Source organism: Hyperoodon ampullatus (genome assembly GCF_949752795.1).
Source record: "Hyperoodon ampullatus genome assembly, chromosome: 11".
NCBI classification, from domain to species: Eukaryota; Metazoa; Chordata; class Mammalia; order Artiodactyla; family Ziphiidae; genus Hyperoodon; species Hyperoodon ampullatus.
Window position 1 is genome coordinate 44,637,214 of NC_136924.1, and position 26,603 is coordinate 44,663,816.

The 26,603-nt window shown below is 54.2% G+C and overlaps 1 protein-coding gene across 1 annotated transcript in view; it reads right to left on the reverse strand.

Annotated features, from left to right (window-relative positions):
• Positions 1-892: 892 nt before the first annotated feature.
• The window catches only part of IL17REL (interleukin 17 receptor E like), a gene marked incomplete at both ends in the record, with an annotated part of 29,307 nt that continues 3,596 nt past the window's right edge, over positions 893-26,603 (reverse strand). Inside the window, 20 exons of the mRNA XM_079714918.1 lie at positions 893-1,042; positions 1,235-1,456; positions 1,528-1,640; positions 6,792-7,080; positions 7,858-7,938; positions 9,225-9,282; positions 9,478-9,558; positions 9,736-9,907; positions 10,075-10,132; positions 10,408-10,452; positions 10,521-10,684; positions 10,981-11,037; positions 11,193-11,280; positions 11,362-11,433; positions 11,549-11,685; positions 11,943-11,987; positions 12,230-12,344; positions 12,619-12,728; positions 12,899-13,048; positions 26,301-26,328. Coding sequence (XP_079571044.1) covers positions 893-1,042; positions 1,235-1,456; positions 1,528-1,640; positions 6,792-7,080; positions 7,858-7,938; positions 9,225-9,282; positions 9,478-9,558; positions 9,736-9,907; positions 10,075-10,132; positions 10,408-10,452; positions 10,521-10,684; positions 10,981-11,037; positions 11,193-11,280; positions 11,362-11,433; positions 11,549-11,685; positions 11,943-11,987; positions 12,230-12,344; positions 12,619-12,728; positions 12,899-13,048; positions 26,301-26,328 — 2,235 coding nt within the window. The remainder of the gene's footprint in view (positions 1,043-1,234; positions 1,457-1,527; positions 1,641-6,791; positions 7,081-7,857; positions 7,939-9,224; positions 9,283-9,477; positions 9,559-9,735; positions 9,908-10,074; positions 10,133-10,407; positions 10,453-10,520; positions 10,685-10,980; positions 11,038-11,192; positions 11,281-11,361; positions 11,434-11,548; positions 11,686-11,942; positions 11,988-12,229; positions 12,345-12,618; positions 12,729-12,898; positions 13,049-26,300; positions 26,329-26,603) is intronic.

Here is a 26,603-nt window from a genome sequence, read left to right on the forward strand (position 1 = left end):
GTCCCCAAAGGTTGCCTTCTGTCTGTTTCCATCCACAGGACCAACCTACCATCATGGAAAACAGATCAGTGGTTGCCAGGGGTTATGGGTGGAGGAAGTGTGCCCGAAAGGCATGGCAGGGGGTAGGTTTTGGGGTGATGTAACTGTTTTGTAACCTGTTACAGTGACGGCTATCCGCATGTGTTAAAATTCAGAGAACTGGGGCTTCCCTGGTGGCGCAGTGCTTGAGAGTCCGCCTGCCAATGCAGGGGACATGGGTTCGTGCCCCAGTCCGGGAAGATCCCACATGCCGTGGAGCGGCTGGGCCTGTGAGCCATGGCCACTGAGCCTGCGCGTCCGGAGCCTGTGGTCCGCAACGGGAGAGGCCACAACAGTGAGAGGCCCGTGTACCGCAAAAAAAAAAAAAAAAAAAAAAAAAATTCAGAGAACTGTCCACCAAAATTAAAAAGTCAATTTTTAATGGAGAGGGATAAATTAGGAGTTTGGGATTAACATATACACACTACTATATATAAAATAGATAATCAACTAGGACCTACTGTAGAGCACAGGGAACTCTACTCAATATTCTGTAATAACCTATATGGGAAAAGAATCTGAAGAAGAATGTATATATATATATATATATACATATATATGTGTATATATATGTATATATACATATATATGTGTATATATATGTATATATACATATATATATATATATGGGTATATGTATATATAATATATATATATATATATAAACTGAATCACTTTGCTGTACACCTGAAACTAACACAGTATTGTAAATGAACTATACTCCAATATAAAATACAAATTAAATTTTAAAAAGTCAATTTTACTATGTGACAGTTAAAAATTAGATGAACAAAATATTTTTTAAATGTATGTTTCAAGCCATTTTTACGCGCTCCCGGGCTTTCTCCTCGCAGCGAGTTCTCCCGCCGGGGGCGAGGGGCGACGGCCGCGCTTTCTCGGGGCACCCAGTCGCACAGTCCGGCTCATGCGCCCGGGAGCCGGGCGGATGGTCGTGGGGTCCCTCCTGGGTGGGTCAAAGGCGAGACAGAGCCTTGCAACCCAAGACGAGGGAGGTGTCCTCAAAGATGTTCCCCCCAATAAAAGCCACAGCGGGGCGGGACGGGGGGCAGGAGACGGGGGCCCTGGAGCCCCGTCCCTAACCTGCCGCGGAGGGGCCGCCAGGCTCCCCAGCCCCTCCCTAACCCCCCGCCCCTACCAGGCTCCCGGAGGCCTCCCGGGGCCGCCCCCGCCCCTCGCCCTCCAGGGCGTGTAGGCCAAACCCCAGCCTCGTCCCCCAGGGCAGCCTCCCTCCTCCGACGGGCCCGCCCCGCAGCTGCTCCCTCTCCGCACCCCACCTGCGCCGCAGCCGCCGAGCCCCGGAGGAAGCTCGACGCTCCGCAGCCCGCCGCGGGGACCGGGCGGAGACCAGACTCTGAGGCTGGGGGCGGGGTATCCTAGCGGCCGGCCCCGCCCCCCGCCCATCCCTCTGGCTCTTCGCGGAGCTCGCACCCGGCAGAGCCCCGGAGGCTCCTGGGGCGCAAGGGCTGGGAGCGCTGCGGGCGCCGGGGCGGGTCGGAGCTGCGGAGAACCCTCGCCCGAGGCGCCAAGTGACACTGGTCCCGCTGGAGAGGGAGGTGCGCCCCTCACCACGAGCTCTCGGCTGCTTCACCCACAGCGCCTCTTCCCCAGCCGGCTGGACACACGCCCTCCCCAGTGGTCACTGCTGCGTCCACGTTCTGGGGTCAGACGTGCCCCGGAATGCCCCGCCCCCCTCCCCGCACACCGTACGCCCAGAGGCTGCATCTTCCCCTCTGCTCGCCCAACCTGGGGCCCACTCCCCAGCCTGATTCACGTCCGCGTCTGCCCCCACGGCCCACTGTGTCCTGTCCTCAGGCTGTGCGCAGTGGCGCCCAGGAAAACGTAGAAAAAGTATGTTTAAACGTGCACACGAAGAGTTTTAGAAAAAAAGAGTCAATCGCCTCAAAGTAATAAGCAGCCGTTTAAAATAGCATTAAAATCATCAGAATCTTATTGGAAGCTGTACTCATGAAGGTTCTGCGGGAACTGACCACTCTTCGCTTTTTGGCTGGAAGAGGGTGAATGTGGGAACCTGTTGCTGGTGGGCGCGCACAGCTGCCCCGAGAGGTGCAGACGCCACCGAGGCCCAAGCGCTGCTGTCCGGAGGTCCCACTGCCAGGACCCGTCTCCCCGCCCTGCCTGCCAAACTGCCTCCCCTTCCTCTGGTGGCCCAAGCTGGACACCCAAACCCTGGCCTCTGCTCAACCTCCAGGGGCAGAGACCACCACCCAAGGACAAGCCCTTCAGCCCTCCTCAGCGCAGAGCCCAGCTCGCAGCTGCAGCCCGCCCCCCTACACGAGTTGTCGTTCCTGCAAGCTAGAAACCCCCCTAACTGCCAAACATGTCAGAGCCCAGCAACTCTGAGGCATCGACCATTTCTTTGTTCCTTCCTAACTAAACTCAGGGGGTGTCCCCCCACCCTCCTTCCGAGAACCCTCGGCAGTCGGGCTTCCCCCCCAGGGCTCATCTCGTCAAGGCGAGTTCCTGTCTCCAGATGGCCATGATCAGAGGTCCCCTCGCTTGGCCCGCAGCCTGGTGACAGTTGATCCTTTCCTGGAAACTCTCCTCCCCTCCTCACCTCTGACCACCACCACCCCACCCCCAGCGTCCTCACCCAGCCTCTCCTTATGCCCACTGTGCGCACGCTGGGGCCTCTGCCACTGCAGTCCTTCTGGCCTTTCCATGGAAATCCTCAACAAGACTTCCAGAAGACTTCTCATTAGAAGCCTTGGAGAACACAAGCCAGTGGGAGGACATATTTGAAGTCCTGAAGAAAAAGAAAGACCTGTCAACCGAGAATTCTATATCCAGTAAAACTATCTTTCAGAAATGAAGGAGGAAGTAAGATGTTTCCAGATAAGTAAAAGTTCAGGGAGTTCATTTCCTGCCCTACTGGAAATGCTAAAGAGAGTCCTTGGGGCTGAATGAAAACACACTAGACAGTAACTCAAAACCACGAGAAAGTACAGAATACAGTAAAGGTTACTGCATGGGAGAAGCTAAAAGCTGGTGTTATTGCAGTTTTGGTTTGTAACTCCTCTGTTTTTTTCCGTATGATTTAAAAGGCAAATGCATGAAACAATAGTCATAAATCTATGTTAATGGACACACAATAAATGAAGATGAATCTGTGACAACAACAGGGGAGGGAAGTGGATGTGTAGGAGCAGAGTGTTTACTACTGAAACCAAATTGGTATTATTCAAACTAGGTTTTTATAAGTTTACGATTTTAATTGTAACTCCCAAGAAAACCAGTAAGAAAATACTGGGGAGAAAATACAGAAAAGGAAAGAAGAAGGACATCAAAATAGTACACCACAGAAAATCAACTAAATACCCAAAAAGGCAGTAATAGAAGAACTGAGGAACAAAAACCATATAAGACATATAAGAAAACAAATAGCTATGGTAGAAGGAAATCCTTTCTTTTCAGTATTCACTCTTTTTTTAAAAATATTTATTTATTTGTTTGGGCTGTGCCGGGTCTTAGTTGAGACATGCAGGATCTCTGTTGTGGTATGCGAACTCAGTTGCGGCATACATGTGGGATCTAATTCCCCGACCAGAGACTGAACCCAGGCTCCCTACGTTAGGAGCGAAGAGTCTTACCCACTGGACCACCAGGGAAGTCCCTCAGTATTCACTTTAAATGTAAATGTAGGGCTTCCTTGGTGGCGCAGTGGCTAGGAATCTGCCTGCCAGTGCAGGACACACGGGTTCGAGCCCTGGTCCAGGAAGATCCCACATGCCACGGAGCAACTAAGCCTGTGCGCCACAACTATTGAGCCTGCACTCTAGAACCCATGACCCACAGCTACTGAAGCCCGTGCGCCACAACTACTGAAGCCCATGCACTTAGAGCTCATGATCCACAACCACAGAAGCCACCGCAATGAGAAGTCCAAGCACCACAACAAAGAGTAGCCCCCGCTCACGGCAACTAGAGAAAGCCTGCGCGCAGCAACAAAGACCCAATGCAGCCAAAAATAAATAAATAAGTAAATAAAATATATATTTTAAAAACTTTAAATGGGTTAAACTCTCCAATTAAACGACAGAGATTGGCAAAGGTGATCCATCTTTGTACACACGCTGTGTACAAGAAACTCACTTTACATACAAAGACACAAAGAGGTTGAAAGTAAAAGGATGGAATAAGACTTTCCATGCAAATAGGAATCAAAGAAAGCTGGGGTGGCTATGTTATTATCACCCAGAATAGGCTTGAGGACAGTTATTTTTCCTTAGATCATGTATGGAATGGGTTGTATCTGCCTGGATCATACAAAGGGTGAGATTTCTGTCTTTGCAGTCTCTTAATGCTCATCCAATAATAAAACTGTTTCATCCCTTTCTACCCTTGTGGAAGGACTCACTGGGTTTTTTTGGGGGGGTATAAATGTATTTATTTTATTTATTTATTTTTGGCTGCAGTGGGTCTTTGTTGCGGTGCGCGGCTTCTCATTGCAGTGGCTTCTCTTGTTGCGGAGCACGGGCTCTAGGCACGTGGGCTTCAGTAGTTGTGGCTTGCAGGCTCTAGAGCGCAGGCTCAGTAGTTGTGGCGCACGGTCTTAGTTGCTCCGTGGCGTGTGGGATCTTCCTGGACCAGGGCTCCAACCCGTGTCCCCCGCATTGGCAGGCAGATTCTTAACCACTGCGCCACCAGGGAAGTCCGACTCACTGGGTTTTAATTGTTTGTCCACCAGCTCCATCTCCTTCCTGTCTTGGCGTGAGACCCAGCCTGCCATTCTGCCCCCAAGACCATCCCCTTCCCTTTAACCTGCTCTGATTTTTCTTTCTGAATAAACCTTTTATGTCCTAGATAATTTACTTTTTTTTTTTTTAATGTTTATGCCTATCTTCTCTGCCTTGGGCAGGGATCTATGTCTGTTTTGTTCACTGAGGGAGTGATACCCAGAAGGCACTACAGAAGCACTGGCGAATAGAGGCAGCTCAAACTTACCACGTGCAAATGCCAGCTCCTGCTGCTACATTTCCATCCCAGCCCATGGAGCCCCACCCTCCAGACACTGAGGAACGTTGATCTATTTGACTCATACCCCTGTATCCAAGCCAGGGCACCCCGTGGCCCCACCTGCCTGCCACACCCCCTCACCTGTCTATCCTGTTAGAACCAGACTCACACGTTGCCGGGACCACACTCTTCTAAATGGCAGCCCCTTCCACACTTCCTATTTGCTTTCCTGGCCTCCTTCTTCTCGCACTGGCACTGGGCACCCCATTATAAGTTACATATTCACCTGTTTGTGGTCTGTCTTCCCCATGCAAAGGTCAGCTCCAGGTAGGGTGACCGATGGCCCTGTTTGCCTGGGGTTTAGGGCTGAAAATCCTGACCTGAGAAGCCCCGCAGTTCAGGGCAGACCCAGGCATTTCCCCAGCTCCAGGGCCAGTGCTGTTTGTTATTAGTGCTGGGACAGGGTGGCACCCAGTGGGTGCTCAGTATCTGCTTAAGGAATGAATGAGTGAATGAATGAGGTGCACAGATGTCCGAAGGCTCATCCCGGTTAAGCTGTGAGCCCTGGCGGGGGTGACCCTAGTCATTCCTCATCCGGGGCCTGAGTGCATCAGCATGTTTCTCCTGGGCAGGGGTGGGGATGGGGTTTCCTGCTTGGCAGGCAGGAGGGCCAGTCTTACTTGGTCCATGGCCAAGGCAGTGGGCCTGCTGGGCCATGGGGCTCTGGGTGTGGTTCCAGATCCTGACGTGGAGGCGGGATGTAAGGTCCAGCTCAGAACCGGGTGCTGAGTGCCACCACCACTTGGTGGCGGCACACACTGGACAGTGGGCAGCTGGGACCAGAGCGTGTCCCTCCCCTCCCCATGCCCTGTAGCCCTGCACGTCCTGGACAGGAGAACGGCCGTTGCCTCTGTGTGGGCCTCTGTTTCCACCATCTGGGGTGGCCAGGGCTGCTGAGAAGTCTTGGGGGAGCCTGCGTCTGGTCAGTTCCCGGCAACCCCCGCCAGCAAATCTGCCATCCCACCTCCAGGCAGCAAGGATTCCTGGGGTGGCCCTGTGTCCCGGCTGGGGTCTCTGTGCATGGACCAGGGGACCCCTGGATGGTCCAGGCATGGGAAGCAGGAACTTGTGGCACGGGAAGAAGGGGCCCCAGCCAGAGCTGGGACCTTGGTCCCCCACGTTCCCGTGTGCCTTGATGGGGAGGGGACACCTGGGGAAGACAGGGGTCTCCAGAGGGCCGCAAGGAGTACTCGCTTGAGCCCAAAGCGCCAGCCCTTGGGCAGGGAACCGGGCCTGGCTGGGGTAGGGGAGTGGGAGCCTGGGGCTCGAGGGGTGGTGCAGCCCCTGCCAATCGTCAGGGGGCGAGCCTGCGGGCTGAGTGGGCGTGGGGTGGCCCTGACCCACCCGTGGGCGCTACTCTCCCCCACTCACAGGGGCGGCCGTGGGGCTGTTGGCGTTCCTAGCCTGGGGATGTCCTCCGATACAGGCTGGGCTGTACATGGTGGAGGGCGGCAGGCTCCACCCGTGTCCGTGGCTCCACCCTTGCCCCAGCTGCATTCCTGACCTCCATCTCGTTTTAGGAGGCATACCCAGGCCTGTGGTCCTCCCATCGCCACCCTAAGGGCCACCTTGCCCTGCAGACCCCATCTCTGTCCTCAAGAAAAGAGGCGAGCCAGGTGGACAAGTGTTTACTGAGCGAGGGGCCATGCTGGCTTTGCCTGCCCCCCTAGTCGGCTGGGGGCAGCAGGCCCCATTGAGGGAGGGATAGGAGAAGGCCCGGTGGCCTGTGTCCGGCTGAAGGAGGGACAGCCCAGCCAGGGCCTGGGTGTAGGGGCGCATCTGCAGACGCAGCACAGCTGACATCCAGGGCGGGGCCTGTATGCACCGTGGTCTCGTGGAGGCGACTCCAGACACAGCTCGGGAGGCGTGGCCCGATGGTCCTTGTGAGCCGGCAGGAGGGTCCTGGGAGGGCAGACCCAGCCGGCCAACTGCTGGGTGACCCCTGGCCTGGGACACGGAAGTGACGCTGCAGGGTCAAGGGTCCCCCTGTGGTCCTTGAGCACAGATGGCACATAGTGGCCCTCAGGGAGTGTGACCATCTGAGAATGGCTCGTCCTGGCACGTGACCCCTGAGGCCAATGGAAGCAGCCAGCCCTCACTGGACTGGCCTCGCTGGGGGCCTGGGGAGTGGAAGGTGGTCTGAGCTCTGCAGGGGGCTGGTGCAGGGTGGTGTTCGGGCCGTGGGCTCCCTCGAGCTCTCAGCAGAGTCTTTGAAGGGTCGAGGGAGAGCTGTGTGAGGGACACTGGGGGGCCGGTGAAGGCCCAGCCTGGGCAGCAGGGGGCCACCCAGTATGTGAAGCCCAGCCATTGTGGGTGTGTCCTGGCCCCCAGACCTGCCCAACTACAGAAGGGGTGCGGACACACTCTGCACTCCAGAGAATGTTGTCCTCAGGACCAGGGGTGCAGGCCGTGGGCCCCGGTTGTCCAGAGGGAGCCGGGACCACGCTGCGACGGGGCAGGTCAGGGGCTGGGCCATCTGGGGAAGGGCGCATCCCACCCAGCCGTTCTCTTGGACCCCACTCAGGGGGTTCAGAGGGGCTGAAGGTCCTTTGACTGGAAGCCCCGGCATGGCCCAAGGGCCCCCGGGAGCCGCAGGCCTCTGGAGAGCTGAAGCACATAGGTGCCACGGTCTGGGGCCAGGTGAGACCCGCCCCACCACCTGCTCTGAGGCCTAGCCTTCACAGTCAGAGGCTTGGTATGCCCAGGCGTGAGCTACCCCCTCACCACATCCCAGCAATCAGGCCCTGGCACTTGCTTCTTCTTGGTGAGACACCTGGCCTCAGGCTGCTGTCCCCTGGGTGGCAGCTGGGGAGAAAGGAACGGGGGGCTGGCTCAGGTGGCCCAGTGCCACCCTTGTCTGGGGGCGCAGCCACCCCCAGCCCAGCCCTGCCTGTGTGGTGGAAGGAAGGAGAGGGATCCGAGACCCCAATCGCTCAGGGTTCACTGCCCAGTGCAGCCGAGCCAGCGCCCGTGCGGCAGGCAAGTGTCCCGTCTCCAGGGGAGTCCGCCCAGACCCCAAGGGCAGCATGCCCCCCAGGTGCCCACCACTTGAGCTGGGCCCAGTCACTCTCACTGCTCCCTGGGACTCTGGGACTCGCCCAGCATAACACTGGGGCTCCAGCCGTGGCCCCAGGCCAGCCACCAGGCTACCTGGCTGGCAGGTATTAGAGCTCCAGTCCAGACACGAGGCCCCTAGGGGTGACCATCGCCCCTTTGACCTGTGATCTGCTGGAGGTGACCTTTGCTGGGCAATGGGACCCAGACTCGGCTGAAAAGCTCTGCTGGGGCAGGGAGTTGGGGGCAGTTGGGGAATACAGGCGTGAGGAGCCTCCGCGGGCCCTGGGGCATTTCCCGGGGGAAGGCGGGCAGGACCGGGGCTGCCCTGGAATTGCTGTGACTCAGCTGAGTTCAGAGGCCATTCAAGACCTGCCCAGCTGCCCATCTGCGGAAAGGGCCGGGAGAGCCCTGGGCGCCGGAATGCTCCCCTGTGACAAGGGGGTCCACTCTCCACAGCTACCAGGAGAGGTTCTGTGCTTGCAGGTGGCTGTGCCTGCTCGTCACTCACCCTGTGCTGGTGTCACCCCTCCCACCTCCCCCCCCCCCCACCCCACCGCAGGAGCCACCCTGCTGGGCCACACCCAGGCCCTGCAGAGTTAGGCTTAGCTCTGTTTCCTGCTGGGCCTGAGGCCCAGGAGTCTGGACCTCGGTGGCTGGCTGGGCGATGGGTGGGCTGGGGACATCGAGTTCTTGCACATTGGAATCAGAGCCCTGATTGGGGTCGGAGCACTCAGGGAGGAGGACGCAGCGCACCTGACACCGTGGGACCCGGCTGGGCGCTTGGAGGCCCTGCGGGGGGGGGCTTGACTGCCCAAGTCAGGGTGGGACCGGGCTGGCCTGGCCTGACTCCGAGGCGGGTGGTCCCTCTGTCCCCTGCCGAGCCCCAGTCTCCTGTGCCGTGCTCCCCGCCCCCACTCCGACATGGGAGACGGGGCCCCAGGGGCCAGTCTGGGGTCCAGCCCTTGGCCTCTTGCTGCCCTGCGAGGGCCTGTCCTCCCTGCCCCCTCTGGCTGAGGCCTGGCCCCGGCGCTCACCGCACTGGAGGTCGCACAGCTGCTGGGGGGCGGAGAACTGGATGTCGGTCCTCCTGCCCTGCAGGCCGGGGGTCGGAGGCAGCAAGAGTGGGTCAGCACAGCCTGCAGCCGCTCCCTGCACCCCGCCCGCATTCCCCAGAGGCACGGGCTGGAGGGACTGGGTGGCTGGAGGTGCCCCCGGGGCAGCTCTGGGGAGGCGGGGGCTCCCCTGAGGTCTGGGAGTGGAGGAGGTGGGCAGGACAGCACCACCCACCTGGATGCAGGTGCCGGGTGCACAGGCCTGGTCCCCGGGAATGTCCACAAAGGCCACCGCAGGCTCCTCTGTGGGGTCACCCTGGGCGGGGGAGGGGTAGGTCACGGGCAGCGGGGGTGCAGACCAGGCTCCTCTGCGTCCCTGCGGAGGCCTCGAGTCAGCCCTCTCAGCACCCTCCCCGCCAGGACTGGCTTGGGGACTGTGGGGAAGTGAAGGGGTCAGCACGGCCCCCCCACAGGTCCCCAAGACGGTGCCCACCACACCCAGCTCACCTCAGGGATGGGGGTGGCCTGGAGCACCAGGTGGCACACGGGGGGGCCCGTCTTCCCTCGGTGACACAGGCACACCTGGAAGCGGGCAGGGCTGGGCGAGAAGAAGGTCACCCGGAGGTGGCCCGGAGCGTGTGCCAGCTGGACGGTCATCTTCCAGGCTGCGGGGGGCAGGGGTGAGGCCCAGCACGCCACCCCACAAGTGACCAGCACCCTGTCGTCTTGCCCCCCGGACCAAGAGGCATTTACACAAGCAAAGGGCCTTCTTTGCTGTGGCCACCCTGTGAAGGCCCCAGCCTGCCTCCCTCCCGCCCCGCGGAGGGCTCACCTGGGAAGCGCGGCTGCTCAAAAGGGCACCTCACCAGGAAGCCCAGGCTCGTGGAGAACTGCAGGGAGGCCGAGGGACGGGGTGTGGCCGTGTGTGCAGGGACTGGGGGTGAGGGGGGGCCGGGATCTGGGACTGGTTACACTCCCCCCGCCCCGCCCCCATTGGACCAGGAGGTGGTCAGAGGGGCCACTGAACCCCAGGGCTTGGCAAGGCACAGGGGGACATGTGGCTGCAGGTCCCTTGCCCCAATGCCCTGGACCCCTCCCCTGGCTCCTGGGCCCCCTCCCCAAGCCCTGGTAGTGCGCGAGGCGGGCTGCGGACCGGCCCACTCACCTTCACGCAGAGCTGGGGCTGGGTGTCCACAAGAGGGTACTGCACCTGAGGGGCGCTCAGGTCAGGGCCCTGGCCGCCCATCCCCGCCCCATCCCTGCCTGGGGGGCACTCACCCTGCTGTGTGCGGGCCGGCCGGAGTGCTCCAGCTCCAGGCATTGGGGCCCTGGCCCTGGGCGCCAGCACAGACTCACACGGCCACTCATGGGACAGGCAGGCTCCCAGCTCAGCTCCTGGCTCCCCGGGTGGTAGTGGATGGCGTCCCACAGTGTCTCCGTGTCTGCAGGGACCCTCCCCCAGGGCTGGCATCAGCTGGCGCTACCCAGCTGCCAATGGGCCACGGGACTGAGCACCTGCTAGAGTAACCATCGGGCTGGGTCCAGGACTCAGGTGCCTTCTCTCAGGGTCTCTGGGCCCTGACCCGAGTCTGTGTGTGTGAGCTGTGTCCCTGAGCAGAGCCAAGAGCACCCCGCACCCCTCCGGGAGACCCTCCCGGCAGCCTTGGCTCTTCCAGGTGGCCTGGCTGTGACATGTGCGTGCTTGTACACCGGCCGACACACACTCATGCACGCTCACGTCCACGCACAGCCTCTGCCACCTTGGAGGGCTTGCCTGGAACACACTTTCGGCTGCCTGCCGTCCGAAGCAGGCTCAAGGGCTGAGGCTGGGCCTGCCCCCCCGCCCCGTCTCACCCCGCCTCGAGTCAGCCGTCCCAGCTGGACAGGCCAGCCCCTACCCTGCTGGGCACCTCTGACCCGCCCATCTCCCACCCTTCTCTCCTCGCTCACCCCTCCTTTCCCCTGGCACCACAGGGCACTTGCCATCTTCGAAGGGGCAGGTCTGGATCCGCACGGCGTCAGGCGTTGCAGACCAGCCCTGTGGGAGGGACTGGGGTCAGCGCAGGGTCTGCCCATCCTTTTGTCCACTCCCGGCTGTCAAGACCACATCTTTACTGACCTCAAGGCACAGGCACGACAACTCTTGCTTGTAGGGCAGAGAGACCCTCCGGGAGACCCTGTTCGCTGTCACCTGCAGGGGAGTGAAGGCACCGTGGGCGGGGGCAAGCGAGGATCAGAGGCGGGGCGGGGGCGGGGCCTGGTCCAGCATGGGCGGGGCGGGGGCCGGGGGCGGGGCCGGGGCTCACTCGCACTGGGGCGCCTGCGTCCTCGCAGGTGAACCACTTGAGGCAGAGCCGCACGTAGTAGTCAGGGCCCCCTGACTCTGGCACCTGTACCAGAACGACCTTGCGGCTGCGGTCCACCGAGTAGGAGAGCTTCCCAGCTGTAGAAGGGCAGCAGGTGAGGTCACGCTGGGGCCAGAGGTCACCAGGCACAGGGCTCCACCTGTGCTGACTGCCTCCAAGTGGTGACCCCTGCCAGACCCAGGTGTTTTGGGAGTCGCCGACCTGAGGACCCATCATGATTTCCCGAGTGGGGAGGGCAGAAGATCCCAGTGGGAGGCCCGTGGGTGCCTGCCACCACCTAAGAGCCTTCCCAGGAGCCATGGGGCCCAGGTCCCACCTGGGGAGGGGGCCTCACCAAAGCAGTCGGGCACGTTCCTCCCTACGTCCTCGTCTGCGCAGTCTGCGAATGACAGAGGCAGCGTTGGGCCCAGCCCGCTCTGTACCAGGGGCCGCCCCCCACCTGGGCCTCTGCCCATGTGGTTTCCAGAAGGCCTTCCTCTCCAGGGAAATGGAGACGCTGAATTAAGCCAAATGCACGTGCTGGGAGCTGTCCAGCGTGGGGCCCTGCCCCCTGCCCAGGGGGAGTCCCGCCCTGAATCAGTCCCTGGAAGCTGGATGGCAGCTGTGCCCACGCCGGCCCACCTTCCACATGGTACCGCTGGCCCAGCTGGACCCCGCAGAAGTGGGGGACAGTCCTCAGGGTGACGTAGAGGCTCTGGGCCACGCTCACCTCAAAGCAGTCAAAGTGCACCTGGAGCTGGGCAGGGATGGGTGGGAACTGGTGGAGCTGGGACCTCTGTCCACCCATCCCTGGCCAGGCCAGTTCCACGCCACACAGCTGGAACCCAGGGTCTGGGGCAGAGGAGGAGGGGCACCCCTTCCTTGGGCCTTGGGTGGCAGAGCCCCAGGACGGTCTATGGATCAGGTGGCCAAGAGGGGAGGGCAGCCGGGAGCAGGCCAGGGGACAGGTGCACCTGCCCGGCACCGGCTTGGGGCTGGATCCGCAAGTCCGGGTCAGACCCTGGTCTCACCTGCTGCCCCACCTGCAGCCGGCGGGAGGCCCTGGGGACCCGCACGCTCTGGCACTGTGTCTCCTGGGTGTCCAGGCTCATGGAGCAGGCCTCCAGGCCTCGCAGGCCCTCTGTGTGGAGGGAGGGGCCAGCAGGGCTGTCAGAGCCCTTCCCTCCCCTCCTTTGTGAAGGGCAGTTAGCAGGGTCTCCCTGGCCCACCCCACCCCCGGGTTGTGACGGGGATTAAAGGAGCCCTGAGCCCACCACCCCACTTCCTGGGTGTCACCACCATCACGGTCACCATGCAGCGTGAGAGAGGCATTGATGCTCAGGAACAGGGAGCAGCCGTCGTGGGGGGCACACTTCATGGCAGTGGAGAGGGTCAGGGCCTCCAGGACGGACCCGGACATGGACGTGGGGGGCTCGCGGCAGAAGCTGTTGAAAATATTTCCTGGGGAGGGGAGAAGGAGGGTGAGTACCACAGTTCCCAGGGCCTGGGTAAGGCTCTTTGGGTGGTTGGGTGGGGGTGGGGGAGGGGGACTCTGGGGCTGCACAGTCGGGGGGAGGGTCCTCCCTACTTGCCCCAGTGCAGTCAGGGAACCAGGCCCCCGGTGAGTGGTGGGCCACCCTGAGCCACGCTCAGAGATGGCCGCTGGGCGCCAGGAGTGGGCCCCCGCCTGGCCAGCAATGGGGCAGAGGAGCCCCCCTCGGCAAGCTGGCAGGCCCCATGGACAACAAAGATGGATGACAGCAAAGATCTGCTGGGGGCACGTGGGGCCTGACCTCAAGGGCACTGCCGCCTAAGGCCCTGACTGCCGGCAGGCCGCTGCACTGGCCCAGGTGGGCCTGGCCCCGACGGCCTCGGTCAGGGCACCGGAAACTGTGGCCGGACCAAGTGCTGTGCAGGGAGCTGGGCTCTCACGTTCAGGCGCTGGGGCTGAGCAGTATTTTTGGCCTTGGCTCTGCCAGATTTGCAGGCGGACGCTTCAAGTTCGGGGAGGGGGGTTGGTTCCACGGGAGCCACCACACCCCAGGGGGCCCCGCGCCACATGGAGTTGGCAGCCCAGGTTTTCTGCTGCACTCAGGGCCATGGCGTTCACGCCTGGTGACGTGTCAGACTGGGGGGTAACCCCGGGCAGGACAGTGCGCCCAGGAAGGGGAGGTGTGTGTGTGCTCAGTGGTGCCTCCAGGGGGCCCGGGCCCCAGGCAAACGCCGGGAGCATATCAGGAAGACCAGCTTCTTGGGCTGACAGTCAAGGGGAAGTAAAGGACGAAAACGCCGGAGGAGAGGGGACACGGGTGGAACTGTTAAATGCACGTGATGGGGGGGAAGCAGAGGCCGAGGGCGCAGCAAAGGCTTCCTTGCTGCAGAGAAAGTGGAGCAGGAATGAGGGATCCCCACGGACCACAGTGGCTGACCACTGAGACCTTGGAGAAGGAGGGGCAGAGGCACCGTGGCTGAGACACGGACGGACGCGCTGGCTGTCGCTCAGCAGAGCCCCGACTGGACCGTATCGGAAACAACTCAAAGAGGCAGCAGGAACTACGAGGTCTGAAATGTTCCTGGGAAAGAAACCCAGCACTGTGGATCCCGCTGTGGCCAGGATGGAGTCACAGGGATCAGATTTTCCCTCAAGCCTGAAGCAGCCTGGAAACCAGAGCCCAACGAGTGCCCTGCTGTCTTGAGAGCGTTTCCAGGCGGTGGCAGAGGGTGGGGTGTTTGGGACCCCTGACACCCTCCCGAAGTGGAGAAATGGGGCAGACGGAAGTGGCCAGAGTTTGCAGGATGAGCGCAAGAGGAGGAGGATGCAGAGAGAACAGGGGAATGCGTGTTCGGCGGGGAACGGAGGAGCGCGTGGACGTGGGGGGCTGCAGGGAGAGGAGAAGCCCAAGGGGTTTGGGGGACAGCGTCCTGTCCGCGCCCGGGGCCAGGACTGTCCCCATTCCCAGCCAGACTGGGGACTTCGTGATTCACGGGGCCCCAGGTACACTGTATGCGAGGGTCTTGCTTCTGTAGGAGAATAACTAGCCTTAGAGGGAGCACTGCTCGGGCCTTGCCTAACACATCTTGAAAGAAAGACCCCCAAAAGGTTAACCTGTTTCTAAGTAACTTAACTGTATTTCAGAAATGGCTCAAGAATATTTGTATGGATAAAAGTATACATCCGGCACACAACAGGTAAAAATCACCATGTCTGCCATATAATAGAAAATTACAAGTCAGGAAAACATAACCCGGAATGAGGAGAAAAATCAAATAAAACTGACAGAGATATTAGAATTAGTAGACAAGAACATTAAAACAGTTACTATAACTGTATTCCACATGTCCAAAAAGTTAATTGTAGACCTGAAAGATATTAAAAAACAAAACCCAAATCCAACTTTTAGGGATGAAAACTACAGTGCCTGAGATGAAAAATACAACAGCTGGTTTAATAACAGATTAGCCATTGGAAAGAAAAAACACTGGAGAACTTGACATAGTAATAGAAAACATCCAAAAGTAGAAGAAGAGGGATTGTGGTGATGGTGAAGGTGTGTTGATGATGATGGTGATGGTAATGGTGATGATGGTGATGGTGATGATGGTTATGATGGTGATGGTGATGATGATGATGGTGATGATGATGATGATGGTCATGATGGTCATGATGGTCATGATGATGATGGTGATGATGGTGATGGTGGTGATGATGGTGATGATGATGGTGATGATGGTGATGGTGATGATGGTGATGATGATGGTGATGGTGATGATGGTGATGGTGATGATGGTGATGATGAGGTGATAATGATGGTGGTAACAGTGGTGATGATGGTGATGATGATGGTGAAGGTGGTGGTGACAGTGGTGAGGAAATAATAGAACAGAGCATTGGGGAGCTGTAGGACAACTTCAAGTGGCCTAATGTATGTGTGGTTAGGGTCCCAGAAGGAATGGGGGAATGAAAAACACTTGAAAAAATGATAGAAAATTTTCAAACTTGGTGAGAACTATAAACTCACAGATCCAAGAAGCCTGATGAATGATAAGAAATATGAAGAAATTATAAGGCACACCAGGATCAGTTTGCTCAAAGCCAGTGGTAAAGAGAAAACTGTAAAAGCCACCAGAGGAAAAAAGACATGCGATGTACAGAGGAACCGAGGTAAGGAAGGTGCAGAATTCTTTTGGGAGCAACGCACGTGAGAAGATGATGGGGACAAAGACCCTCCAGGACTGAGAAACAAACCCCACCAGCCTAGCATCCTATCCCTGCCCACACATGCATAACTGATTCTCAGCAAACATGCTGGGAACTCAGCGGGAAAAGGGTAGTCTTTTCAGCAAATGGTGCTGGATCAACTGGGTGTCCCCAGGCAAAACAATGCGCTTCACTCCACACCTTTCACAGCATACAAAGTTCACCTAAAATGGACTGTCAACCTCAATGTAAAACCTAAAACTATAAAACTTTTAAAAGAAAACACATTTTTATTCAATAAAAATCTCTGTGACCTTAGGTAAGGCAAAAAATTCTTAGGTACAACACTGAAACCGTGACCCATAAGAGAAAAAAATGAATAAATTGGATTTCATCAAACATTAAAACTTCTGCTCTTTGAAAGACCCTGGTAAGGAGTGAAAAGATAAGCCAGAGACTGGGGGGAACTATTTGCAAATCATGCACCTGCTAAGGAACTTGTGTTCAGAATCTATAAAGAACTTTCCAAATTCAATTGTAAGGAAACCAACAACGCAATATAAAATGGGTGCATGCCTGTCCTCAACTCAGGAGGGTAGACTGGGGGAGGGAGCCGCAGGCTTCCACCATCCTCCCCCCAGACTGATGGAGGTTTAAAAAATAATAAAACCAGCGAGTAGTTGGTCTGCCTTTTTTTTGTCAACATGAGCTGGCAGTTCTAAACAGTGTTGGTGATAAAATCTTCCCCGTTGGTGGAAGATCTAAATGATGGCCTGCCCCCAGCCTGGCCCCCAACTGCATCCTTCGCCCACTGTCATCTTGGAGCTGATGTACCTAAGGTGTGGAGTCAGATGGATGACTCAGAGGGGGACAGCACCCCAGGGCAGTGGCTGGAATCGGAGGAGAGGCCACCTGCAGGAGGCAGCTGAGTCCCTGTCTGGCCACAGGGGTTAGTGGTCAAGCCCGGTGGGTTAGTCACGTAACGTGGGGGCTGAGGAGGACTGTGTCCCCAAGCCTGACTCTTCCTTGCTCTGAGGGTCATCCTTAGAGCTTGGTGTGCAGCCTTCTCAAAAGAAGCGATTGTGCTTTAGAATTCTCTCTCCAACTAAGTTGTCCTTCATGTGTGTGAAAACTTCCTCCTCTGTGCAGAAAATGAGAAGTCTGCAACTTTTGACCTTTTCTAGAAAAAAACAAAGACCTATTCCAGCCAAGCAAGGAAAGGATCAGAGCCAGGGAAAAGAAAAAAAAAAAAAGGTAGAGCCATAGAAGAGCATGGTGACCATGGGAAATGATGAAATACATAGTTAAGTATAATGGATGCAAAGGAGAAGTCTCTTGTTGTAAATAAATGAATAAAAATAAGAACAGGCTCTTGTCCCAAATTAAGCTCACAAAACAGGAGAGAGTATATAGAAGAAAGTGAGGCAGGGGACTTCCCTGGCTGTCCAGTGGTTAGCGCTCCGCACTTCCACTGCAGGGGCTGGGGTTCAATCCCTGGGGAACTAGGATCCTGCAAGCCATGCAGTGTGGCCAAAAAAAAAAAAAAAGTGAGGCAGAAACACTAAATTATTTGTGGTTCAAAATGGGAAAATAATTCATTGTTACTGTGTGAAAAGAATTGTGAACCCAAAACTCATCATAAATACTTATGGAGAAGTAAATATATTTGGTCTTATTTAGAGATTTAGAACTATCACAGAGGCCTCCTAAAAGAAGACCTGACAGCTGTATTTTAAAAAGGAGAAATAGGAACTCAAAAGGAAGAAGTGGGTTACGAAAGGAACAGTGAACACAGGAATGGGTAGAACACGGTGGTGAATTTAAATTCATGCTGGGAGGGCAGCAGGAGAAAGAAGGACTCCTTTCTGTTTAAAAACAAGTTGTGAGTTCCATTTCCCACCCTACGGTAGCCCATGCTGTTTGGACCAATTCTACTGAAAACAACTAACAATGCTGGAGAAAAAACATACATGTAAAAAAACTTCTTAAAAACCTGTGAGAGGGCTTCCCTGGGGGCGCGGTGGTTGAGAGTCTGCCTGCCGATGCAGGGGACACGGGTTCGTGTCCCGGTCCGGGAAGATCCCACATGCCGCGGAGCGGCTGGGCCCGTGAGCCATGGCCGCTGAGCCTGCGCGTCTGGAGCCTGTGCTCCGCAACGGGAGAGGCCACAGCAGTGAGAGGCCCGCGTACCGCAAAAAAAAAAAAAAAAAAACCTGTGAGAGCCGATAGAGAATCAGGATCATCAGTATAAACCCTGAGGAAGGGCAGAGGGACGCAGAGCACAGGAAGCCGCGTTCCTGGGCGTCTCCCAGCCCGGACGCTGAGGGCTCCAAGTGTGTGGCCCAGACCAGGGGATCCCAGGGCTGCCCCGTCACGGTGAGGGGAATCAGGAGAAAACTGCCCCCTCCCCGAATCCTGGGGCGTAGTGGGAGGGCAGGGGCAGTGGAGCTTCCTGAAGAACCCACAGCCTCTGTGGGCCTGGGTGCCGGGTCCCGGCCCTGGTCTGCACCCCCAGGAAGATCCAAGAAACTTCAATCTATGACTTAGTTAGAAATGGTCCTGATAGTCACATGTCACTCCTGGGTGCCACTCAGAAACAAAGGGGAACCTGGTCTGGGGGAAGGCGCTTACATCCTAGGCTGTGGGGAAGGCATCATTTCTCAGGGGCATGGAGCAGACATTTTTTTTTGGCCACACACCATGGCTTGTGGGATTTTAGTTCCCCAACCAGGGATCAAACCTGGGCGCTCGGCAGCGAAAGTATGGAGCCCTAACCACTGGACCGCCAGGGAATTCCCTGGAGCAGATATATTTAGGGATAAACAAACTTGCTGGGGAAACAAAGCACCAAGAGATAGAACCAGCAGAGACATGCCATGGACGGGTCCACGGAGTGCTACAACAGGTCGGACACAGACTGCAGACCAACCTGCTAAAAGGACAAGCTTGAAAGTATGTGCAGGGGGAAAAACTATAAAGAGGGACCTAGCACATTTGAAAGAAACAAATAGAATTTCTAGAAACAAAATCCACAGAAACATAAATTTAAAATGCAATACATGGTTTGGAGAGCAGGTTGGACATCACTGAAGAGAGAATTAGTGGGAGAAAGATCACAGTGAATAATACAGAAGTCAGCAAAGAGATAAAGGATGGAAAACGCAGAAGGGAGAGTGAGAAATAGGAAGAAAGACACGAAATGCCTGAGGTGTGTCCATCGAGGTTCCAGAAGGAAAGGAGAGGATGGGGCAGAGGCAATATCTGAGATGATGGTTAAATTTTCTAAGGCTGGGCCTCCCTGGTGGCGCAGTGGTTGAGAGTCCGCCTGCCGATGCAGGGGATACGGGTTCGTGCCCCGGTCTGGGAGGATCCCATATGCCGCGGAGCGGCTGGGCCCGTGAGCCATGGCTGCTGAGCCTGCGCATCCGGAGCCTGTGCTCCGCAACGGGAGAGGCCACAACAGTGAGAGGCCCGCGTACCACAAAAAAAAAAAAAAAAAAAAAAAAAAAAAAAAAAAAAAAAAAATTTTCTAAGGCTTACACAAAAGTAAAAGTATAAGCTGACCCCACTTACGAATATAGTTGCAAAATCCTAAATAAAATTTTAGCAAATTGATTTAATAATATATTAAACATGACCAGATAGGAGTTGTTTTAGGACTGCAGGTGTGGTCAACATTAGACAATCTATCACCTCATTAAAAAAATTAAAGCAGGAAAATTGTATGAGTATCTTTATAGACACAGAAAATTTTCATAAAATTTAACACCTACTCATGATGAAAGAAGGTTTATCAAACTAGGAAAAGAAAGACACTTCCTTGTCTAGATGGAGTGCATCTCCTCCAAACGCCCAATAAACCTAATACTTAATGGTACATTTTTGGGAATCGTTTCTATTTAATATCAGGACTAAGACAATTGTTCCCCATTCAACATTGTCCTGGAGATTTGAGCCACTTCCATAAGGACAAAAACAAATGTAGGTTATAAACTGTTATTATTTGCAGAGTATGTGATTATGTATATACAAAAACTTAAGAGACTCAGTGGGAAATCTACTAGAAATAACAAAGAAAGTATAACAAATGTGTGGATACAAGATTAATATACAAAACTAGCATTGCTTTACACCAACAAACACCAACTAGAAAATGTAATAAAATAAGGAAACCATTCATGGATCCTTCAACCTCTGAAGGGCATAAATACTTTGAGGAAGACCTAACTTCCTCAAAGATGGAAAGGCATACCATGTTCATGGTCAGAAGACTCACCTCAGGTAAGATGTCATTTCTGACTCAAATTGGTCAATAAATTCAATGCAATTCCAAGCAAAATGTGTGATATTGTGATTTATATTAAGAAATATATATTTGGTCTTGGTCCCCATTTCTGGTACAGAACTCCTAAAGCTCTTGGAATTTCCTAAATGATGAGTGATAAAGGTGTCTTTTGTTATGTATAACAAACCTCTTTCAACCACACCTAGTTTGTTAATGAGGTGATTTTTAGAAGCACCTAAGGATGGGGGCTGGTTGCCAGGGGAACTAACCATGGGATTAGAGGGTTGAAACTTTCAGTCCCACCCCCCAGACCTCTGGGGAGGGGAGAGGGGCTGGAGGTTGAGTTCAACCACCAATGGCCAATGATTTAATCAACCATGCCTATGTAATGAAACCTGCATAAAAACCCAAAAGGACAGGTTCGGAGAGCTTCTGGGTTGATGAACACAGAGAAATGACAAGTCAGAGCGCATGGACACTCCTCATCTTTCCTCACGCCTCGCCCTGGGCCTCTCCTCCATCTGGCTTTTCCTGACTTATATCCTTTGATAATAAACTGGTAATTTAGTAGGTAAAATGTTTCTCTGGGTTCTGTGAGCCACTCAAGCAAATTAATTGAACCTGAGGAGCAGGTGACAGGAGTCTCCAATTTATAGCCGGTCACTCAGAAGTACTGGTGACACCTGGAGTTTTGACTGGCACCCGAAGTGGGGGTGTCTTGTGGGACGGAGCCCTTCACCTGTGGGAATTGAGGCTCTCTCCAGGTAGATGGTGTCAGAGCTGAGTTGATTGCTTGGTGGTGTTGAAAAATACACACACTGGAAAATGCCTGCTGAAATTTTCAGGAAACTTACAATCAAAACTTCCGATTGAAGATTTGAAGAGCTCAGGGTCCAGTCTCTGGTGGGACTAGACCTGGTGTTGAATGCCTTCGTGTCCTGTCTGGACCTTGGCCATGTTTAATGCCAGCTGTCACGGATGCTCAATTCACTGGGAGATGCAAAATGGTGATATGATAATTCTATTGTTTTGCTTCCATTTATTAGTTGGAGTAATTGTTCCAAGGGAGCATTTGTAGAAGAAAGGCACGATCAAGGCTTGATTCCTTCCCTTTATTTACCCAATCTTCAAGATGAGTTGGTTCCCTGTCATCCACAGAGACGAACAATTCTTTTTTTTTTTTTAAACAGCATTGCTAAGAATGCATGGGTTTAAGTATGGGCTGCAACTCATTGCAGTGTTTATTCTTTCTTGAAGCTCAAACAATATCCTCTTGGTTAGTGGGAGCTCCTTCTGGCCTCCATGTACTGCAGACCTGTCACCACCGTCTTTGAGAGCTTCCTCCATCTGGAATGACAAGATGTCCCAGGCTCTTCTTGTACATTTTCTGCCCCAGACTGGAAATCAGTCACTTCTCTCCAAAGGCCTGCCTGGTTTATTTCGGTGAAAAATGGTATTTCAAGGCCACAGCACTAGGGAGGCTCATGACTATGAGTTGGTCATTGTTTCTAGGATTTTTCTGTGGACAGAGCTGCAACGTATTTAAAGCAATACCTCATGAGGTCATACTTAGGTTACCAATTCAGAGTAAAGGTTTTACAACACCTTTTCTACATGACATCTGCATCTCCTTTCTTCCATGCTTGATTCTCAAGAACACAGGAGAGGATAGAATGAAAATATGTCCTAACTGTCATTTGCTGTACTGCACACACCATACACAAGTCTGGGTCACAGCATGAACCAGTGGGGTGACTGGAAACAGCAGAAACGTGCCTTTGCATAGACTTTTCTCAGTCTCTCCCCATTTTTACAGCTGTTCCCTGTCTCCACCATCAGTGTACAGCTGTGAATACCACACTGTCTCCTTTTCCACAGGTAGTCTAAGTTTTGCAAATAGCCCTGTATTAAAGTCTCACCCATTTCTGATCTGACCCTCCTGTAGTCTGGCTGCCTGAGGCTTGTTCTCCCAGAGAGTCCCCAGGAGGGGCCATGAGACAATAGTCCGTGAGTCCCTGCCTGTTGTACCTTTATACATGAAGGTCAGTTTTCTTTTATGGAAACATATTTGACGTATAACATTGTGTAAATCGAAGGAGTACAGCATATTGATTTGATACATTTATATGTTGTAATAATAATTGTCATTGTAGCAAAGGCACCCCATCAAGTCACATAATTATCGTTTCTTCTTTTGTGGAATAATTAAAATCTAGCCTCTTAGTAAGTTTGGTGATTATCATACAGTATTGTGTCTATATGCACCATAGCTACATTATAGTTTTGCTGTCCATTTTCTTCTAGCGTTAAAATGTCACTCTTTGAAAAGTCTGATATACTTTTCTTTCCATTATAAATTGTACAGCTCTTTTTGCTGGGAGGCCCAAAGGTTTTTCTCTTTCCCTTTAAAATCCAGCCATTTTACTAGAATAACTTTTGATGTGGTATCCAGGACTGGTATTCTCGGGTTCATGGTTTGCCTTTTCAATATCTACTGTCAAGAAAAAAATGTTTGTTCTCCTTGAACTGTAGTTTTTAGTGTTTGTTCTGCTGCTTTGGTTTTCTTTAGGGTCTCATATCATCTGCCTTCTGGACATTCTTTGACTATCTGTAACATTTACCATTATTCACACATCATTTTATCTCTTTTTACATTTCTTTTTGATTTTCTTCCTTTCAAATTTTACTCGTATTCTTTTTTTAAGTTGAAATATAGTTGATTTACAATGTTGTGTTAATTTCTGCTGAATAGCAAAGTGAGTCAGTTATACGTATAGATACATTCTTTTTTTAAAATATTCTTTTCCATTATGATTTATCACAGAATGTTGAATAGTTTCCTGTGCTATACAGTAGGACATTGCTTTTTGACTTTTAAAAAAAATCTCCTTTTCACCCGCTATTTCTCTCAAGGCATTTAATATTGGGTCTATTCACTACTTCCAATGCAGTCTTCATTTATACAATGATTTTTTCCTTTATTTCTAGTCACCTCATTTCCGAACATTTCTAATTTTTGTTCACATCGTTCTTTAACGTCTTGTATCATTTTCTTGAATATTCTAGGCCATTTTGAAATGAAATGTTACACTTGTGGGTTTTCAGGATGCTCTTCTGGTGCACTTCCTTTGCCTATCGGCACATTATTCTATTCCTTATTTTCTTTTTAATTATCATAACTTGTCTGCAACTTGCCCTTGACAGTCTTCCGTTGCCCACATTTACGTGAATTCAGTTTCCCAGAGCTCTTAGCAGACTTGGTTCTGCTTTCCTGACTGCACCGAGCTCCCTCTGCTGTCACTTTTGGGTAGTGTTTAAAAATAGGGCAGATCGCTGTTCAGTTTCGTAGCTCTTTCCCCCCCTTGCCTTTGTCTGCCTGAAGCTGCTCTTTTCTTCCCTCTGTTGTCCTTGAGGCCACTCCGAGCTTCTCTGTGCAGGGCCGTCTCCCAAGGGGTCCCTGCACCCACCTGCCGCAGTGGTGGGCAGCCCCTCAGGGGGTTGTGTGCTTCCCAGCGATTCTCACCGTCTGTGGGGTTCAGACACCCCTCCACTCTCTGATGCACAGGCCCCGCTGATCCTCCCGCCTGGGGCTCTGGTGCTCGTCTCTGGGGTCTGGGAGCGTGGACCCCACTTCTGTTCTACATCCTCCTTGCCCTTGGGTCTGAGGATTCAGGGAAGCTACAACCACACCATCATCTCCCAGGACAATTTAGGAGAGAAAGGAACCAGAGGGGCTTGCCCTACCAGAAATCAGTATCTAGCTGAGCTCCATATGGACTCAGACAGTGTGACCCTGCTCAGGGATAGGGGTGGGTCAGGGAACGTGCACACAGCGTGGAAATCTGACGGGGTGGGGGGCGTCCAGTACGTGGTGCGGCCACAGCTAGATTTCCAGGTAGCAAAAGATCACAGTTGGGTTCCTACCTCACACCATACACGGAGATACATTCTAGATGAATCGAAGAACTAAATCTGAGAAACAAAACTTTAATATAGAAATACAGGGAGAGAATCTCTCTGACCTCAGGATTGAGAAGACTTTCTTAAAAGATCCTCCCAAATCCACAAAATCCATGAAGGGGGAGGCTTGTAAACATGGCTGCATCAAAACTGAAACCTGTGACTCACACCATGAGGTTGAGACTGAGAAAGAGGAAGGCCTCTCTGTGACGCGGGGTGACCACCTCCACACGGTGGCCCAGGGCATGCTGGCGCAGGGCGGGTCAGGCACAGGGGGAGACCACACGGGTCTCAGCGTCATCAGAGACACACAGACTGAGACAGGAGTGGGGGTGGGGAAGCTGTGGCCTCACGAAATCCCTCCCCCATAACTGCCAGAACCCACAGATGGCACAAAGCCAGAGAACGGCCCCCACAGCAGGCAAAGCACATGGGCACAGGCCAGAGCATCACCCCAGATGCTGTGGTGTATCCTTGCCTGGCGACCCTGCTCCCCAGAAGCCCTGCTAGTGGGATGCCTCAGCCTTGGAATTCTTGACAAGCCCCCTCTCCCCCCAGTCCGGAGAGAAGGAGGCCGGGTGGGTGTCCTGTATTGTCACCGCTCCGACTGGCGTGCGGGGGAAGGAGGGGGAGGGACGAGGCTGTGGAGGCCCCAGGGCTCCCCAGAAGCCGAGGGCCCCTCCCCACACCTCTCCCCAGCCCCCAGGACCCGCCTGCCAAGTTCCCCGTCTCCCCAACCAGGCCCGGGGCTGTCCTGACACGTAGCCCTCACACACAGCTCCGTGGGGGAAACACCATGGACCTGCGGTCAAAAGAGAGTGAGAAGGGAGCCTGAGTAACCGGGGTCTCTAGGGAGCTGCCGAAGTGTGACCAGGACGGAAAGCCTGTCACAGACGGAGTGTAGGAAAAATTAAAATAAGGATGGAGGAGAGGAAAGACATGGAAGAAAGGAGGGGAAAAGGAACACAGAACGTGGGAGGGAAGAAAGCGTCCTGGAGGGAGAGGGGACTCTGCCTCAGGCACCTCCACTGTGACAAGGACACAGCTTCAGTGAGACAAGGGATCCGACAGGGGATCACACAGCAGGAGGCTCAGAGGAGCCGTGCCGCCCGAGGACCCGTCAAGGAGCCGGACAACCCAATTTCAGGACAAATAAGTACAGTGAAGACACAGGAATCAGGAGACGGGGCTGGAAATTAAATTGCTGGCTTGGAACGGTTGAGATAATCATGGCAAAAGCCGTTGAGAAAGAGAAAAATGAATGGAAGCGGGTGATGGAAGGAGGAGGTGACTGAAGTCAGATCAGATGGGAGAACGGGCATCACAGAGCCCGGCTTGGACGAGGGACGGCCTGGGGGGCAGAAGAGAACCCCGCAGGCCCCTCGGCAGAAACGCCAGGGTGGCCTCGGGCTTCTCACCCTCTGGGGAGAGTCCAGGGACAGAACTGCCGCCGAGGCGACCTGATGCTATTCAACACCCCACAACCACTGACCGCTGGTCAGACAAACCAGTGACGGGGGATATTGCCTGGGGTGGGGGCATGTCCCAGGCTCGGGGCTCAGCAGCCTGTGTCATAATCTCACTCCTTAACCTTGCAGAGGTCCTCGAGGAAATAACACCTCTTGAGGTGAAGAAACATTTAAAGTTCAACCATTTCTTTAGTTTTTCCTATTAAAGTCAAGTCAAATTAAATAAAATACTTAGTTTACATGGCATAAGGTAATTTCACCTTTATAAAATATTTGTTATCTGTTTATCCCACAAACAGTATATTTGCCTACAAAAATGTCTAGAATAATGTTTTCCTAATGTAAACAATATTTATTTCTATATGGGGGCTTTGGAGCTGGATTATTTGAACTTTCCTCCATATATATTTTGTATCTCTTATGTCCCTTTTAATGAAATATAGTGTCAGCAAAGACAATAGAGCTATTTTTAAAATGGGATGTCATTTTACAATGGGAAAAAATGAAAAAGTGTGATATGAGAAATTTATTGCAAAGCAATAAATTCCATTAAATCAGGAACGCACGATTCCCACATCCAGCAAGCCCACAGCTGGGCTTCACGGGGCGCTTGCCCTCCTGCACCAGGCAGTGGGCAGGGAAGGGGGGCGGCGCTCTGCTAGGTGAGGGGCGGTGGCAGTGTGGCAGCTCTTCCCGCACAGGAGGGAGACCCTGGCTGCCAGGCAGACCTGGCTCCCGGGAGGGCAGGGTGACCGAGGACCAGAAGGGCAGCGAGTCCCCCGCGGCCTGAGATGTACTCACGGTTCATGCGGCTCTTGCAGGTGAAGCCCTGGGGACAGAACAGTGAGAGGGGTGGGAGGTCAGCTTGGCTACCTCTTGTCCCCCCACCCAGCCCCACCCCGGTGTGACCTGGACCCCGTGCACCTTCAGGTCCCCCACCCCCTGACTGCACCGACTTCCCGTGCTGGCATCCGAAGCTCCCCCGGCCCCCTTGTGCCCTTGCTGGGTGGGTGCTGGGCTTCAGGAAGAAAAGAAAATGGGCAAAGATCCCGGCCTCGGAGGAGCCTGCATTCTGAGCCGGGGCAGCCGCACGATGTCAGAAAA